Source organism: Phaethon aethereus (genome assembly GCF_964289735.1).
Source record: "Phaethon aethereus genome assembly, chromosome: 1".
NCBI lineage: Eukaryota > Metazoa > Chordata > Aves > Phaethontiformes > Phaethontidae > Phaethon > Phaethon aethereus.
Window position 1 is genome coordinate 140,167,309 of NC_138575.1, and position 18,641 is coordinate 140,185,949.

At 40.2% G+C, this 18,641-nt stretch overlaps 1 protein-coding gene across 1 annotated transcript in view; it reads left to right on the top strand.

The window, feature by feature from the left end:
- Positions 1 to 18,641, top strand: part of ANOS1 (anosmin 1) — a gene marked incomplete at both ends in the record, with an annotated part of 149,844 nt that overhangs the window by 27,820 nt on the left and 103,383 nt on the right. The window contains one exon of the mRNA XM_082005079.1: positions 9,138 to 9,185. Within this exon, the coding sequence (XP_081861205.1) occupies positions 9,138 to 9,185 (48 nt within the window). The remainder of the gene's footprint in view (positions 1 to 9,137; positions 9,186 to 18,641) is intronic.

An 18,641-nucleotide genomic window follows, 5' to 3' on the forward strand; every position in this document is an offset into this window, starting at 1 on the left:
GTGAAGAGCCAGCTGGACAAGCCCCATGGGTAGGTGAGGTGGCATGGGAGCCAGGTATGAGTGTGTGCCTCCAGGAGTGAGAGGACAGCAGGTTGGCTACTGCAGGACCAGGGGAGTCCTGACCAGATCTGGGTGTGTCACAGTGTGTTTCTAAGAGCACAACCGCAGGGGCCTTGGCTACTGGGGGCTGGAGCAACCCCCCAGGCACAGTGGGGTTTGCTACCGGAGGCTTAGTCTACTTTGTCAGTGCGTGTGAGACAGACTGTACTAGCAGCAGGGCTGTTTTTAGAGGCTCGTATCCAGGGGCCAGCAACTGGGGAGACTGGGATCCAGGGGCACCTACTCGGCAGACTTGCTTTTTCTGCAGTATATGACAATGTTTTATACTAGCTGGAACTTCCCTGTAGTAATTAGCCTTCACACATGGTTTACTATAGCTTAGAGTTCATGAAAGCGTGACTAATCAAGGTCTGATCATTTTCTATCAGGATGGGATGAAGTATCCCAATCAAATGTTTATAATGGAAACTGCTGCTATACCTGCAAATACCATTCCTATTTATCTAAGTATCAGAAATGGTCCTGCTCAACAACATTCAATTTATGATTTGTTGATGCTTGCTTTTTTTAATTTAATTCCTTATTAGAACCATTATATGGCAATAGAAGTCCCTTGCTAAGGAATTAGTTATTTCCTTAAGACATAATTTACAATGAAATAAGAAACTTTATAAAAGGAACAAAATATACGCTTTTCAGTTGTTTGTATGTCCTTCCTGTCTTCCCTGGGTGGAAGCCAAGGAACGAGAATATTTCTGGGGTTCTGTTGTATTCTATGGGTGGTTTCATCTCATATTGATCCTCTTCTATCCATGACTTCTACAGTTGATGGTCTTCAAACTTGCTGTACATTGGACAAGCAAATAGAAGTGAAGACGCTAAAAATATGTTTGCATAAATTGTTCTCGAAGAAGCAGTCTTATTCCTAGAGGTGGACCTCGTCATTCACTTTATGATCGTGCTTGTTCACTGTCTCTAACTCCATGTATCTCCTGTTCATTTCTACAGAGTGGTTCAGTTTTGCTGGACAGGTTTCAGTCTTCACTCTAGCCTGTTGCTAAGAGTAATTTCAAAGTGCATAAGGCCTTAAATTTGCTCTAGCTTGGTGAAAGACTTCTGGGGCAAGTGTTCAGGTGATTGTATAAAAGGGTATCATCTTTTCATTTTTCTGCCATATTTTCAAAGAAAAATATGTTCTAGTTATTTTTATGGAAAAGAATTGTTAAATACCAGAGCCCAGGAGAGGTGGGACTGTGGTTCCCCTGTCCATACATCTACTACAAGTTTGTGTTTAATCTCAAGAGAAAGGCTTTGAAAAATAAATTTTCCTTTGGCATTTCCTGTCTGCTGGGTTTGGTGTCTTGCCCCACTAAGTGTACAGGCTTTTCTGAAATTCATTCCTAGGTGCATGCTTTGAAATTTGGGAACTGGAAAGCCTATTTTGAATTTGGTGGTTCCATTCTGCACCTTAATTCCACACTTTAGATTTGGGCCTGGGGACACACAGCACTGCCATAGATAAGTCCCTATATTAATTTGTGTCTTAGTGAGAATGCAGTCAGGAAATGTATGTCAGGCACAGTATAAATTATATTTTACCATTACATATAATTTCATGCTGTTGAGATTTTTGAAAGGTTATGGAAAATATTGGGAACCTGTCTCTTTACATTCATAATTGCAGCAGCTATTTATTTGTCTACTCAAATGCTCTGTTTCACATCAGTGGGTACTGTTATTTGAAGGGCTTATTTCTATGCTTTTTGGTCATTTTGAAAGAATCAGTGAGGTCATCAGGAGAGGCCACTTCTGAGAGACAGCGGTTTCACTCAAAAGTGAATTGAAGATTGGGCAGGGGAGAAAAGACTTCCAAAACTGATAATAAGTATACAGGTATTGTCATAGTGGATTAAATGGCTAGTTCACTTTTCACAGCTGATCTCTGGCATTTCAAAAGAAGGGTTGTATCTCCTAATGTAATTATGGACAGGATGCAAATGAAGGATTTTTTTTTTTTTCTCCAGTGAAAGGCCATTTTTTACTTGCTTGTGAAGGGTGTTTATGTTTTTCCCTGGGGCACACTGTATATAGATGAAAATTGATTGTTCATTGCCTCTTTGCATTTTTTTCTTGGAAGAGGTGCTTTTTTCAAGGCATAAGAGGGCACAGAACACAGATGTTTCTATGTTAACTGTTTAGGCCCAAGGACATTTGTTGTTTACCAGAAGAAAGCAAGTGTGCACATATGCTTGCTGAAATGAAGCCTAGTAAGGCTGATTAGAGATGCCGATTTATCAGTTTCATTGAAAATACTTGTGGCTTGTATTTTCAGGAAAAAATGGAATGATAAATCTTGTAGTATTTGTCTGATTTTATTTTTTTCCTCCTGTTTTTGCTTTTGTAAACTCTTGCCTTACACGCGCCAAACAGTCCTGATCTTTGAGGGTCTGATTCTGTTTGTCTACAGTTTCCTTTCGGGCAGACTGGAAGTGTATGGGGCTCAGGTGGTGGCCTGAGTTCCTATTGTCTCCATCTACTGGGTGACGTTGGAGACTGTTTTATTCTCGTCTGCCTGACATCTTTCGTATGATGTGTCAGTGCTGGGAAGACAGAATATTTGGAGTTTGCCCCATTGAACGCAGTTTCTTCTCCTCTTCAGTATGCAGATTAAGATACTTTAAGGTTGCCCTGACGGTGCAGTGGAGGAAGGCTTGCAGATGGGCACAAAGAGTGGTATTTAACTCTTCCTTGAGGCTGTTTCTGCACAGGAGAGTTAAGCCACCACTAAAGACAAAGTCAAAACTCTTATTGGCATTCAGGATTGAAGTTTGAAGACAAACAGACTTGAGGGAATTGAGTATGTAATCTGTGAGCATGTAAAATGCTACAGATAAAACACAGATTTCTGGTAGTTTGAAATCACAGTTTCATCCACGTACACTAGATTAAAAGCAGAGAAGAAATCATAGCTGAATGTTTGTGTAACTTAGATTAACCATTTGCTAAGATGCAGAGTAGAGGAGGAGAGTGTTCATGTAGGCATTCCTGCTTCCTCTGATACCCTGTTGTTCAGAGGAAGTCTGTTCACTATGTACAATGAAAGATCATTCACATCATTTTAGTTTATATGAAGTTGAAGTTGCTAAACAATAATTTTATGTTTTGCTAAACTTACTTTTTAATTCAAGTGGTAATAGTTTTCAGTAGAAAAATGAAAACATGTGTAGACATTAAAATTATGAAGTAGGAAAGCCACACATCTGGACATTTATGGCATTGTTGTCTCAAGTAACAGATATAATTCAAAAGCAGGAGTGCTTTTTCTCATTCAGTGGAAAACAGCAGCATAACTGAAACAAAGTGGTGAGCTGCTACTAATCTGTTATTGCAATCAGCTACTTCTGTCACATTTTATATGAAGAAGAAAGGGGGCATAAATTGAAAGTAGCACATAAAATATTGTTTTAACATTACTGCTGGCTAGATCTGTAAATGGAAATAATAAATTCTCATACAGCATTGAGGGTAATACTAAAGTATTCCCACTAGGATATGTTATTTACGGCTGTTCTAAAGTTTTATTTCTTCTATTTATGTCTCTCTCTTTTTGAAGGGGTTGGACCTGGCATGTTGCTCATAGGTAGCTATTCTTATGCTATCAAATCTCAGTTTTAGCTAAATTCTACAGTAATGGCAGGTAAAAATGGTATTACAAAGTCAAATAACGATTGCATTGGAACCTGCTGGGAAGATAAGAAAAAATAAATGTTCATAAAATATTGAAATTAAATTGTACGAACTAAAATTCTTAAATTGCTCCTAAATAAGCTTACAAGTGCAAAGGAGTGGATATGTCTCTACATTTATCATCCCCAGAGCTACTTAGATAATGCAGAAACAGTAATTTGTAGCATTACAGCTGATATTAAAAAAAAGGTATATATAAAAATTTCTGAAATACAGATTAAAAGGTGAGGGGAAAGCGTAAGTATAATTTGCATTAGTTAAGGTACAAGAGTAACATGCAAGTTCAGTGCTTTAGTTTCAGTTCCTGAATTTCCCAATGTATGTAATCCCAATCTGTGTTACTGATTTGTCTTTGCATTGTATCAGATTCAAAATATGCTTAATGCTCAAATTGAAGAAGGCAGTGATTTATCTTGTGGGGCTGAAACATACAAGTTTGTAGCCTAATTACCTTATCCTTCTCTTTTTTTGCCTTTCCTTTAACAGAAGCTTAAGAAAAATTTGGAAGTTGATTCTGAATTTTTCTTGGAAGTGACTTGCCCTTGGTATTTTTATAGAACCATCTTAGTGAGCTGTGCTCATCTCTTTAAGTACAGAAAGGATGTGCCCTCAGCTAGATGGCTGATCCAACCAAAAATTTTTTTTTCATACTGATCTTGGAGTAGATAGGTGTTTTGTTTTGTTGGTTGTTTTTTTTTTTTAATTCAGTTGGTCCATCAATGCACAGAAGAGTGCGCTTAGCTTAAAGCACAAGTAGCAACAATACCCTGTTGATATTTTTAGAATAACTTGTTTTTAAGTTAAAAGTAGATTTATGTTCTTTGCTGTATGAAGGTTTTAGCTTCCACAAACTATGTGATGGGAACATGTGAGTCAAAATCCATACTGTTTCTATCCTTTTACTTGCTGTGCTTTCTGGTATTCTTGGTGTACAGCATCATGGATAAAAAAAGATTCTGGTCTGTTTTGCTATATTTTTGTGTTGGGGCCAAGCTCCTGTGATAGCTGGAAGGATTTTTGTATCAATTTCAGGAGAGCAGCCTTTGGCGTCTTCAGAGATCTGCTTGGAAGAGTCCCATGGGATAAGATCCTGGAGGGAAGGAGGGCCCAGGAAAGCTGATTAATATTCAAGGATTACCTTCTTCAAGCTCAAGAGCAGTCCATCCCAAGGAATAGGAGGTCAGGCAAAAATGCCTGATGAATGTGTGGATGAACAAGGAGCACTTAGCAATACTCAAACACAACAAGGAAGCACACAGATGGTGGAAACAAGATGGGTAAACTGAGCATGCAGGGATGAAGTTAGGAAAGCTAAAGCCCAAATGGAACTGGATCTGGACAGGGATCACAAAGACAAGAAGAAGGGCTTCTGTACGTACCTAGGTGACAAAAGGAAGACTGGGGAAGCTCACTGCTCAGTGAGACAGGGGACCTGGTTACACAGGACATGGAAAAGACTGAGGTACTGCCGATGGCCGCCTTTGCCTCAGACTTTATTAGCAAGCCTAGCCTTCAGGAATGCCAGGACCCAGAAAGCTGGGGAAGGATTACATCAAGGAAGATGTACCCTTGGAGGTTGGATGAGGATCAGGTCAGGGAATACTTAAGCAAACTGCACACACGTTAGTCCATGGGCCCTGATGGGATACACCCATGAGTGCTGAGGCAGGTGGTGTTGTGAGGCTACTCTTGATAATCTTTGATCGATCATGGCCATTGAGAGAAGCGCCCAAAGACTGGAGGAAAGCAGATGTGACTCCTGTCTCCAGGAAGGGAAAGAAGGAAGACCCCGGGATCTCCAGGCCAGTCAGCCTCACCTCCATCGCTGGGAAGGTGATGCAGCGGCTAATCCAGAAAACTCTTTGCTGGCACATTAAGGACAACCACATTATCAGGAGCAGTCAGCATGGCTTCATCAAGGGGAAGTCTTTCTTGACCAACTTGATAAACTTCTATGATGAAGCAACGGGCCTGGTAGAGGTGGGGAAAGTAGTGGATGTTGTCTACCGGGACTACAGTAAGGCCTTTGGCACTGTTTCCTGCAAGACCCTTACAGACAAGCTGTTGATGTATGGACTGGATGGGCAGATAGTGAAGTGAATTGAAAACTGTCTGAATGGCCAGGCCTAGAGGGTGGTGACCAGTGGCACAAAGTCTTGTTCCAAGAAGTGACCAGTAGTGTGCCCCAGGGGTCAATACTGTAAACCAGTCCTGTTTAACATCTTCATTAATGACGTGGTTGATGGGGCAGAGTGTACCCTCAACAAGTTTGCTGATGACACAAAACTGGGAGGAGCGGCAGATATGCCAGAAGGTAGTGTTGCCATGCAGAGGGACCTCAACAGCTAGAGAAATTGGCTGACAGGCACCTTGTGAAGTTCCGCAAGGGGAAGTGCAAAATCCTGCACCTGGGGAGGAACAACCCCATGCACGACTATATGCTGGGGGCCACCCATCTGGAAAGCATTGTTGCAGAAAAGGACCTGAGTGTCCTGTTGGCTCCAAGTCAAACATGAGTCAGCAATGTGCTCTTGCAGCAAAGAAGGCTAATGGTATCCCCATCTCCATTGGGCAAAGTATTACCAGCAGCTCGAGGGAGGCGATTCTTCCCCTCTCCTCAGCACTGGTGAGGCCACAGCTGGAGTACTGTGTTCAGTTCTGGAGCTCCTCAGTATAAGAGAGGCAAGAACATACTGGAGAGAGTCCAGTGAAGGACCATGAAGGTGGTGTAGGAACTGGAGCATTTGTCCTATGAGAGTGCTGAAACTGCTTAGACTACAGAAGGGAAGACTGAGGGCAATTCTTATCAATGTATAGAAATAACTGGAAGGATGGTGCAAAGGGGACAGAGTCAGGCTCTTTTCAGTGGTGCCCAGTGACAAGACCAGAGGCAGTGGGCACAAACTGAAACTCATGGGGTTCCCTCTGAACATTTTTTACTGTGAGATGACTGAGCACTTGCACAGGTTGCCCAGAGAGGTTGTGGATTCTCCATCCTTGGAGATATTCAAAAGCCATCCGGACATGGTCCTGGGCAACTGGCTGTAGGTGTCTTTGCTTGACCAGGGGGCTTGGACCAGATGACCTCTAGATGTCCCTTCCAACATCAGTCATTCTGTGAGTGTGTGACTTGAACAATCTTCATAGTCGTAGAACTGTAGAATCATAGAACGACTTGGATTGGAAGGGACCTTTAAAGATCATCTAGTCCAACCTCCCTGCCTTGGGAAGGGACATCTTTCACTAGATCAGGTTGCTCAAGGTCCAATTCAACCTGACTTTGAACACTTCCAATGATGGGACATGCACTACTTCTATGGGCAACCTGTTCCAGTGTCTCACCACCCTTATTGTAAACAATTTCCACCTAATTTCCAACCTAAGTCTACCTTCTTTCTGTTTAAAACCATTGCCCCTTGTCCTGTCACTACATGCCTTGGTAATGAGTCTTTCTCTGTCTTTCTTATAAGCCACCTACATATATTGAAAGGCTGCAGTAAGGTGTCCGAGGAACCTTCTCTTTCCCAGGCTGAACAACCCCATTCTCTCAGCCTTTCTTCAGAGGAGAGGTGTTCCAGCCCTCTGATCACTTTCATTGCCCTCCTCTGGACCTGCTCCAACAGGTCCATGCCTTTCTGGTACTGGTGACCCTAGAGCTCGATGCAGTACTCCAGGCAGGTCTCACGAGAGTGGTGTAGAGGGGGACTGTCACTTCTCTTGACTTACTGGCTACATCTTAGGAGCTTGTGTGAAGGCGTGGCTACATGCGCAAACATGATCTCCTCAAACATTTGCTAAGAGGGATCCAGCGTCAAAGCATAAGCTTCATAGTTGTGGTGGCAGCCACTGTATTCAAGCTTATAAGCTTTGCTGAGACCAAAACAGAGTCCTGCTGTTTTGAGAAAATGGTCTATTTGGCTTAGTTACAATGCATGCTAATGTATCTATGATTCTGTGATTCTATGTCTGCTTCTTAATTGTATTTGTTGCACATCCAGAGAATAAATTTTGCTTTATCTATGTGATTTTGTACATAAAATGTATGTATATAGATTAATCTGTTATTTGAGTGTCTTCTTATGAAAACAAAAAAAAAAAAAAAAAGAAGAAAGTGTAGTCCTGCTAGTCCTTTGCATTCTGTCCTACCTGAATTCCTCTTCCCTGGAGACTTAATTTCCAGATCTATAGTCAGTGTAAAGGTGAAGGCATAGTACAATCACATTAATTCATCCCTGCAGAAATACCTTGACTAAATCATATGAAAGGACATCCTATTACTCCCTTGTAGACTCACCATTGTAGTCAGATTGTGAACAACAAATTTACCAGAATCTTCCATCTGTTCTGTTTCCAGAATATGAGCCTATAAATTATGGAAGAATATATACATATAAGTTTCTAAGTGCATGAACATACACTCTGTTTTGCAAAGTTTTACCCCATTTCTTGTGTTCAGTCCACAGTCATATAGATCTTCTTGACGTTGTTTTTATCTTTCACTCTACAGAAAGTGAATCAATATTTTGTCTCATCTGCTAACCCCACAAATATACATGTCTGTTTCCTGACCTGTGTTTTTTTGCTGGGAAGTGTTGTGTCCAAAGTTTATCCTTCAGAAGCTCCTCTAAGGGAACAACAGGTTGCTGTTTGTCCCTGTGGCTGTTTCATATTTATCTTTCTGTTCTCATCATGTTCTCTTTTTCCTTTAGCTTAAATTATTATTTTGCATGTGATACTGTATTAGTTGTTTTACTGCAGTCAAGACAAATGAGAGCTACAGTGTCTGCTGATGTGGGAAATGCACTTTATTATCAAAAATGTAAAACAAAAATGGCATGGTTGACTTTTGGTAAACTCATGTTGCATTTCACTGAAATGAATAAATTCCATTTACTTCAAGGCTGTTAATTATCTTTCCTTGAAAATTTATTTTAAGTATTATGCAGTACTGAAATCTTGTTAATGGTCTTTCCATTCATGAATCACTGCCAATTCCTATCAATTTCTTAAATACAAGTGTTACTTTTGTTTGTTTCCTAACAAGTCTAGATAGTAAGTGTTTACACAGATGGACTAAAAAGTGACTTCAGTCAGTTTTGCACCAGCCTTGCTTGATGAAATGCTTTCCTAACTTTTCTCTGGTCACTTTACACATGCCTTAGCCTTTTACTCGGCACAGGGGAACTGGCGTTAGGACTGGTACTAATGCTGTGACACAACATTATTCTCTAAGCAGAACTAGAAGGTGACTTCTGTTTAAATCTGTTAGGGTGATCATGTCTAGTCTTAAAGAAATATTAATATTAATGTATTTTTTCTTTGTCTTTCAGAACAATGGGTCACTTGCTTGGTGCCAGAATCATAAACAGTGTTCAAAGGTATGTCCTTTTTTTTTTCCCTCTCTCATTTAAGTTATCTAACTGCTTTCAATCTCTTGTCTGTAGATGAAGTGCTTTCCATTTCAGCCTGTCTTCAGAAGCATCTGTTTATATTTTATTTGGAAACCTCAACCTATAATAAAATATCCAAAATTAAAACTGAGTGATTTACTCTTTCAGGATGAAGGAATCATGTTTGAGGATAAGTATCAAGCTTAGTTAAACCAATAGAATTCTGTGGTTATCAATAAACTTTGCACTGGCTAAAATCTGGGATATCATTTGTGTTCTTTCAGTACTTCTGGTCATAAGAGAGTAAAAATGTCAATCACTTTAAAATCTTCCTCCAACAGCACTGAAGTATGCCAACACTCAACATTTCATTCAGTTTGGGTATTTAATTTTCAGGCTCACAATGAATTTCTTTGAAAAAATTCTTGATACAAATCCCAGTGGCTCTACTGATGCTCTGTCCTGTCCTAGCACTTTAACCATGAAAGCCTAGCGGGTAAGTCAGCTAATTGTCAAGTGATTCTCCTGTGCAAGAGTTTGTCTACGGTGCCTGGATAGAAGATAGATTTGGGAGCTTTGGTGGGTCAAAGCAGAATTACACACTCTAGGGCTGACTGTTCATAAATGTTGTGGAAGATGCATCCATTGGAAAGTTACCCAAAAATAGTGAAGGTAGTATTTTTGTCCATTATTCCTGAAAATATTTTACTACAACAACTTATTTATTATTATTGAATAATAAATATTCAATATGTATTCTTTATTCTATGAAGATTGTACTGCAAATGAGATTAAATTCAAGTAGCATTGTTCTGTATTGTTTGAATAACGTAATCTCTGTAAATGATGGTGCTAACCCTTGATTTTAACACATGACAATTTCTTCTTTACTTTTAAAAAGTGATACTACTGGTTCACTGATCCAGTTTCTGTTGAAATGAATGGGACTGGAAATGGAGCAATTTGTTATTGACTATTCCATTGCAGGAAAATGAAACAAAGTTTTCATTTTAGTGGGTATTAAAACCTCAGTATAACAACGTCACTATAAGAAGAGAGTGGAACAATTCTCATTAGCTGTGCCAGGCTGCTGAGGGTTGCACTTGTGCAATGAAAACTCATCATTCTTATAAACCCCAAACAAACAGACATGCAGAGAATGTAGCTCATTGTAACTGAAGTGCCTTTTAAGGAAAGTGTGGGGGTCTTGCCCAGTACCACAGTGATCCTGATGTAATTTTCTTTTTTATTAATTTATGAAGGCTGCCATGGTATCTAATCTGAAATCTAATCTAGTCTAATCTAATCTGAAAGGTTTTCCAGTGGTTTGTGTCTGCCCTACAAAGAAGGAATCATACAATAAAAGTTGTTCAGATTTTGGACAGTTGACGAAGCAACGCAAAGGTTATAGGAATGTCTCTCTGAGTCACTCTCAACTTCATATCGATAGAATGGATATAAGGTATTATAAATGTAAGGTTTACCTTAAGATTGTATTAGTCTTTTGAAATCAGCATAAGAATGATACAAATTAATGTTATTTTATAATACAAAATGCAACAACTGCTTAAGCAGTAAATTACTTTACAGTCATGTTACCTTATGCTTTCATTCTTTCATGGGAAGGTAATACATTTTCCTTGAAGAAGCAGCTTTGCCATATTTAGAAAAAGAAATAAATACAAACTTGATCAAATTGTTAGCAGAGCTGAACATTAGCAGAATGTTCTCTTTTTTCAGGAAAGCTTTAGTTTTCTGTGTTTTGCAATACAAGGTCAAACAATTGTATTACCTAGCTGAAACTTTTAAAGCAATGCAGGGGATTGAGTTAACCTTTTAAAAATGCAAATTCCTTTCACTGCTTGTCAGCACCTCAGTGGAGGAGTTTTATATGAGTGTGATTCTGCTAAATATCTCATATGACATTTTTTCTAAAGGATTCTCCCAGTGTCCACCTTTATTTTGTGGGTGTGGTGTTTAGTGACACGTCTTTCTGAGGTGATTTGTAGTAACGTGCAGATGACAGCAAACATCCAGCTGTTTTGTTAGCAGGGGGACTTGGAAACACAGAAGCACCTTTTGTTTGCACAAGTATTTGCACAGTGGAGCAATTTTCTTCGGAAGTTGGATCAGTGTGTCAGACAGTAGCTGATATAGCAATAAAAGATGATGTAGTTAATTTAGTAACTTTTCTGTTATTTTACTCTTTCATAGAACAATTTATAAGATGGAAAAGGTACGGTGTAGTCCATCTTCTTGTCACATAACCAATCTCAATTTTATTTTAGAAGCATTTTTTTCATTCCAAGGACAGACCATAGCCTGTAAAAGTAGAAGTCCTGGATGGGAGATGGAGCTATAGAGAAGAAAAAATAATTGTAAAGCATGAAATACAGGGCATTTGCATGTCTTTTCTCCTCATTGCAAACACCCTTGATGCCTGTTTTGGCTTCAGTTTGCCTAGACCTGAACTGGCAAAAAGCTGTTCTAAAGTTTCTGTCCATTATCGTCTAAGATTAAGATCAATCTGGCATAAAATTCTGTTGAAATTTTGTGGCAACAATTTTGTACATAGAATGACTGGGAAAAAGAGCATAATACTAGCATACAGTGAAAATTATTTTTTTCCTCATGGAAATCTGTGGTCTTTATATTTAAAGATACTTCTGTAGTTGAAGACAGCTGTTGATAAGATACTGTTCAAATTTGGTCAGTGAAGTAACTCTAATGTTAATTCCATCTATTATACCATCGCCTTGTAATACAAATGTAGACAACAACTGTTAGTTTGAAGATGAATACCTTAGAGAACTACTAATTTTTCAGAGGTGCAAATCTAATGTACTAAAATGGATTTAGGTCTCACAGGAGGAGAAGGTAGATCGCTACCTACATCCCAAACAGCTATTTATTTTCATTATTTTAATGGAGCAAGTCACAAAATCATGACTGTGAGCAGCAAAATATGCACCAGTGAATTTATATGTAATTTAATTTAACGAGATCTCTCCAGAGGTCTATTTTACAAGATAAAACACAAGAGAGCTCTTGAATGCTTGCACTGTTTTGACATGAAGGGGGTAATTTCAATATGTTAAAAATACTCTGTTACAATTAGGACAGCCATAGCATTATTAAATAAATTGCCATTTTTAGTTGCAGTAGTTATTTATTCACTGGCATCATGCACTCCTACTTGTCTGCTTGTAAAGAGTTGAAGCAGACTGAGGGCTTTTTTGGGATATTGTCAATTGCCCAGTTGGCTTCCACTGCGAATATGAATATCGAGGTAAAATTGGCACTGGAGTAAGTAAAGTTTTCTGTGAATTTCTTTGGAAATAGATTTGAAACCAAAATGTTTTTGTCTAACTTTGTCCATAGTTCTGTTGTTTTGTTTGAGCTTGTGCTTTTCGTGTTATTTCATAGTTCTGTCTTTCCTTTTTCTTCTGTTTTGCTCCTTTTCTACTGTGTTCATTCTTCGCATTACTACTTTATGGTGGGTATTGCATTTTCTTTAAAAAAAGAAAAACAACTTATGGTGTAATAAAAATAAGAATTTTTATTAGAAATCGAATGGAATAAATCCTTTTGTTTTGTTTTGTTTTGGTCCTCTATCTATTATAGTAGATATCTGGTGTGTTTCATTAGAATAGAATTAAAATAATGAATTAAAATAATGAATTAGAATTAAAATAATGCTTGACACACATATAATAATGTATTTTTATGTGACAACATCCATATTGGTTATATATTGATAAAAACAGTGAATATTGATCTTTAATATATTAAGTATGAAGCTGAGTCTTGAAAACTTGGTGGGTTTTTCTTTGGAAATCAGAAGAATAGACTAGACTGGACTAGACTAGGACAACCTAGTAGCCTTCTAGGGTGGAATGACTATGTCAATGGCCAAAGGAAGAGCTATGGATGTCATCTATCTGGACTTTTGGAAGGCCTTTGACATGGTTCCCACAACACCGTTCTGTCTCAGTTGGTGAGATACGGATGTGGTGGGTAGATTGCTAGGTGGTTGAGGAATTGGCTGGATGGTTGCATCCAGAGGGTAGCACTCAATGGCTTAATGTCTGGATGGACATTGGTGACAAGTGGTGTCCTTCACAGGTCTGTATTGGGACTAGTGGTGTTTAGTAGCTTCATCAGTGATATAGACAGTGGGCACGAGTGTACTCTCAGCAAGTTTGCAGATAACACCAAGCTGAGTGGTTTGGCTGACATGCCTGAGGGACGGTATAGCATCCAGAGGGGCCTGGACAAACTCAAGTGATGGGCCTGTGCGAACCTCATGAGATTCAACAAGGCCAAGTATGGGGTCCTGTCCCTGGGTCGGGGCAACCCCCAGTATCAATACAGGCTGGAGGATGAAGGAATTTAGAGCAGCCCTGCCGAGAAGGACTTGTGGGTACAGGTGGATGAAAAGCTGGATATGAGCCGGCAATGTGCGCTTGCAGCCCAGAAGGCCAACCGTATCCTGAGCAACGTGGCCAGCAGGTCGAGGGAGGGGATTCTGCCTCTCTACTGTGCTTTGGTGAGACTCCACCTGGAGTCCTGAGTCCAGCTCTGGAGCCCTCAGCACAGGAAAGTCATGGACCTGTTGGAGCAGGTCCAGAGAAGGGCCACAAAAATGATCAGAGGGATGGAACACCTCTCCTGTGAGGACAGGCTGAGAGAGTTGGGGTTGTTCAGCCTGGAGAAGAGAAAACTCCAGGGAGACCTTATTGCAGCCTTCCAGTACCTAAAGGGGGCTTGTAAGGAAGATGGGGACAGACATTTTAGCAGGGCCTGTTGTGATAGGACAAGAGGTAATGGTTTTAAACTAAAAGAGGGCAGATTTAGACTATATAGAAGGAAGACATTTTTCACCATGAGGGTGGTAAAACCCTGGCCCAGGTTTCCCAGAGAGGTGGTAGATGCCCCATCCCTGGCAACATTCAGGGTCAGGTTGGACGGGGCTCTGAGCAACCTGATCTAGTTGAAGATGTCCTTGCTCATTGCAGGGGGAGACTAGATGGCCTTTAAAGGTCCCTTCCAACCCAAACTATTCTATGATTCTAGGATTCAATCTCAGATGGAAGGGACCTACAAAGCTCATTTAGTCTAACTGCCTGACTACTTCAGGACTGACCAAAAGTTAAAGCATGTTATTAAGAGCATTGTCCAAATGCCTTTTAAACACTGACAGGCTTGGAACATCAACACCTCTCTAGGAAGCCTGTCCCAGTGTTTGACCATCCCCTCAGTAAAGAAATGTTTCCTGATATCCAGTCTAAACCTCCCATGTCACAGCTCTGAACTGTTCTTATGCGTTTTGTCACTGGGTAGCAGGCAGAAGAGATCAGCAGCTCCCTCTCTACTTCCCATTCGCAGGAAGCTGTAGAGAGCAATGAGGTCACCCCTCAGCCTCCTTTTCTCCAAACTAGACAAGCTCAAAGTCCTTAGCCGCTCCTCACAAGACATTCCTTAGAGCCCTTTCACCAGCTTTGTTGCCCTCCTCTGGGTGCATTCAAGTACCTTAACATCCTTCTTAAGTTGTGGGGTCCAGAACTGCACGCGGGACTCAAGGTAAGGCTGCACCAACGCTGAATACAGCGGGATAATCACCTCTTTTGAGTGGCTGGTTATGCTGTGTTTGATGCACTGCAGGATGTGGTTTGCCTTCTTGGCTGCCAGGGCACACTGCTGACTCATACGGGGCCTACTGTCAACCAGCACCCCCAGATCCCTTTCTGCAGGGTTGCTCTCCAGCCACTCCTCTCCCAATTTGTACTGATGCCTGGCATTACTATATCCTAGGTGCAGAATCCAGCATGTGGACTTGTTAAATTTCATCCCATTGGTCATTGTCCAATGCACCAATCTATCTGGATCCCTCTTCAAGGCCTCTTGTCCCTCAAGAGACTGAACAGCACCTTCCAGTTTGGTTTCATCAGCAAACTTGCTAAAGGTGCCTTCAACTCCTGCATCCAGATTGTTGATAAATATATTGAACAGAACTGGCCCTAGAAATGAACACTGAGGAACACCACTGGTGACTGGTCACCTGCCAGATGTGGCCCCATTCACTACACTTTGAGCCCTTTCAGCCAGTTCTTCACCCAACGCACTGTGAACCCACTCATCTCACAGCTGGATAACTTATCCAAAAGGATGCTGTGAGGGACAATATCAAAAGCCTTACTAAAATCCATTGGCTGTGCCTGATGATTGCATTATTTTTAAATGCCTTTCAGTAGTACCCAGTATGGTCTTCTCCATAATTTTTCCAGGAACTGAGGTTAGACTAACAGGCCTGTAGTTTCCAGGGTCTTCTCTCATGCCCTTCAAAACTGGAATAACAGCAGCTAGCTTCCAGTCAGCAGGGACCTCTGCAGACTCCCAGTGCTTTTTGTAGATGATAGAGAGGGGTCTTGCCATAACGTCCACCAGTTCCTTTGGTACTTTGAGATGAATGTCATCAGGTCCCATGGACTTGTGAACATTCAGCTGATACAGCTGTTCCCTTACCATTTCAGTGTCCCCAGAAGGAAAGTCACTGTTCCCTCAGTCATGGTCCTCAAGATCAGGGGACAGGGCAGCCCAAGGTCTATCAATATTTTTAAAAACTGAGGCAAAAAAAGCATTTAATGCCTCTGCCTTTTCTTCATCCTTGTTTGTCAGATGACCATCTTCAGCAAGTATCAGTCCAATGGATTTTTTTATACTTCTTCTTGCTATTAATGTACTTAAAAAAGCCTTTCTCGTTGCCTGACACCATACGGTCCAGTTTCAACGCTATCTGAGCTTTGACCTTTTGTGTCTTCTCCCTGCATCTGTGAACAACAGCTTTGTAATCTTCCTGTGAAGCCTGACATTGCTTCCAGACATCATACAATTTCTTTTTCCCCTTGAGCTCCATGAGGAGTTCCCTGTTCAGACAAGCTGGTCTTCTGCCCTGCTTGCTTTTTCAACACAGTGGAATTGCCTGTTCCTGTGCTTCTAAAACGTAGCTCTAAAACTGACCAGCAGTTGTGGACTCCTAAGCTCTCAAATGCAGATTCCCAGGGCCCTCTGGTAAATAGCTCACTGAATAGCTTAAAGTTTGCTCTCTTGAAGTTCAGGGTAGCAAATCTGTTGACCTTTTTTCTCATTACACTGAAAATTTTAAACTCAGCCATTCATGATCGCTGTGGCCAAGACAGCCAGCTACCATCACATCTCCCACAAGTCCTTTTCTATTCACAAATAGCAAGTCTAGGAGGGCATCTTTCCTAGTTGTCTGATTGAGTACTTGTGACAAGAAGTTCTCTCCCACAAATGTCAAGAATTTCCTGGACCTGCTCATCACAGCAGTATGATATTCCAGTTGATGTATGGGAAATTGAAATCTCCCATAAGGACATGGGCTACTAGTCCAGAAATTTCTCCTAACTGCCTATAGAATAACTCATCAATGTTTGCATCCTGGCTGGGCTATCAGTAGTAGACACCTACTACAACATTTCCTTTGTTTTCCATCCCCTAATCCTCACCCAGAGGCTCTTAACCACATCGTCACAAACTGTAAAGGCTATACAGTCAAACCTCTCCCTTACGTATAGTTTGGCACCTCTACCTCGCCTATCCTGCTTATTCCTCTTGAACAGCTTGTAGCCCTCCATCCCAGTACTCCAATCATGGGTCTCATTCCACCAAGTCTCACTAATACCAATGATATCGTAGCTCTGGGAACTGACCAACGCTTCCAGTTCATCCTGTTTTTTTCTCATACTGCATGTGTTGGTGTACAAGCATTTCAGATATGGTCCTGAGGTCTCATCATGAATGTTTCCACTAGCATTGTCACCCTCATTAGGTATACTACATGGTATAGAACTTACTTTATGACCTGAGGATCCATTCAGGTTTGGTCTAGATAATGAAAGTTAAAATTTAGCATTTCTTTTCTCTTACTTTTTCAGTAGATTATGGGAGATTGTTAGACTTGCTGAATAATGCGAAGGTGCGCTCATAAACAACAGCATGAGAAAGTGGAGCTGCAAAATGGAGGGACAGCGAAAAATCCAAAATGGACTGGGCTGGACTGGGCTCAGTATTTCTTGACACATAGTCATTGGACCAGCACCTGGAACTCAGTCATCTCTACTCATTTCTGGACACCACATGGGTCAAAAGTTTGTTTGGGGAGAGAACCAGACAAGTGGACACTCCCTTCTTTTCTTCCACATGCATGACTGCAAAAAAACCCAGCTCCTGTTGCCAACAGCTGGTTCAGGAGAGAAATGCAAAACAGACGCTTTGCAAAGTGTATTGTTTGCTTGGGGGAAGACAGTTAAAACTGGAACCTGCTAGATCTGGTATACTTACGCAAGTTGTACTTAAGTCTTGCACCATAGCAAAGTGTTTGGCTTTCATATTGCAATTAAAAATATTTTCATGTCTGTCATCTGTAGGCTGTCTTTAAAAACAAAAATAAATAACATCTTGACATGGATTCCATTTGTAGGTATGCAAATAAAATCTTCTTTGGGCTTATTTATTCTTTTCCTCTCTAATTAGTCATATTTTCTATATCTCATACTCCGAGTCACCTAAGTAACTATTTTAAAGCATTGTGAGGTACTGGTTATATAAGTTGTGTCTGTAATGTATTGAACTCATCTAACATAAAATAATCTAATGTATTATTTCGGTTTAAAGAATTCAACTTGTTTCCAACAGAGGTAGTCAGCTGGCTTTGATACACATTTGTAACCCTCATTACGACTCGAAAAGTTACCTCTAAAAGACAATATGTAGAAAACAGCTTCATCTTCATTACACTACCTTCAGTGTAATGGCAGCTGCTAAGGAGGGAAGTGTAGGATAGGTCAGTGTTTCAAATCCCATTGTTGAATGTACAGAGTGTCTAAAATCTCTACTGTTGAGAAATATGTGACACTTTTTGTTAGAGATTTGTTTATAATTTCTTAAAGTGATAGGTTTCAGAAAATTTTTCCTTTTTCTTTTCTAAGAGATATTTTACAAATAAAAGTCACATAATGAAATCTGTATGGATTCTAGCTCTTTCTGCAAGCATAATTCTCACTGACATTAATGAGAAATTCTGTGCAGGGAGATGTATGTTCAGTGTTGAGAGAAGAATTTTGCCCAGATATGATTATTAGATTTGTGTTTTCTGGAGCTGATCTTACACACCTTTACTTGCAATTCCCAATATTCATGAGGGTAGAAAATAGTATGCTTGGTTTTATTCTATGTACAGAATATATTATATTATATTATATTATATTACTTCTTAAAATGAAATACAGTTTATTTAGTGGGTTCAGGGGAAAAGCAGAAAACATCCACCTATTTTCACAACTGTATTTTTTTCTTATGCATGTTAACCCACTGACTATGTACACATACTGACTGCATGCAGGTGACAGGTCTGTTTCAGTC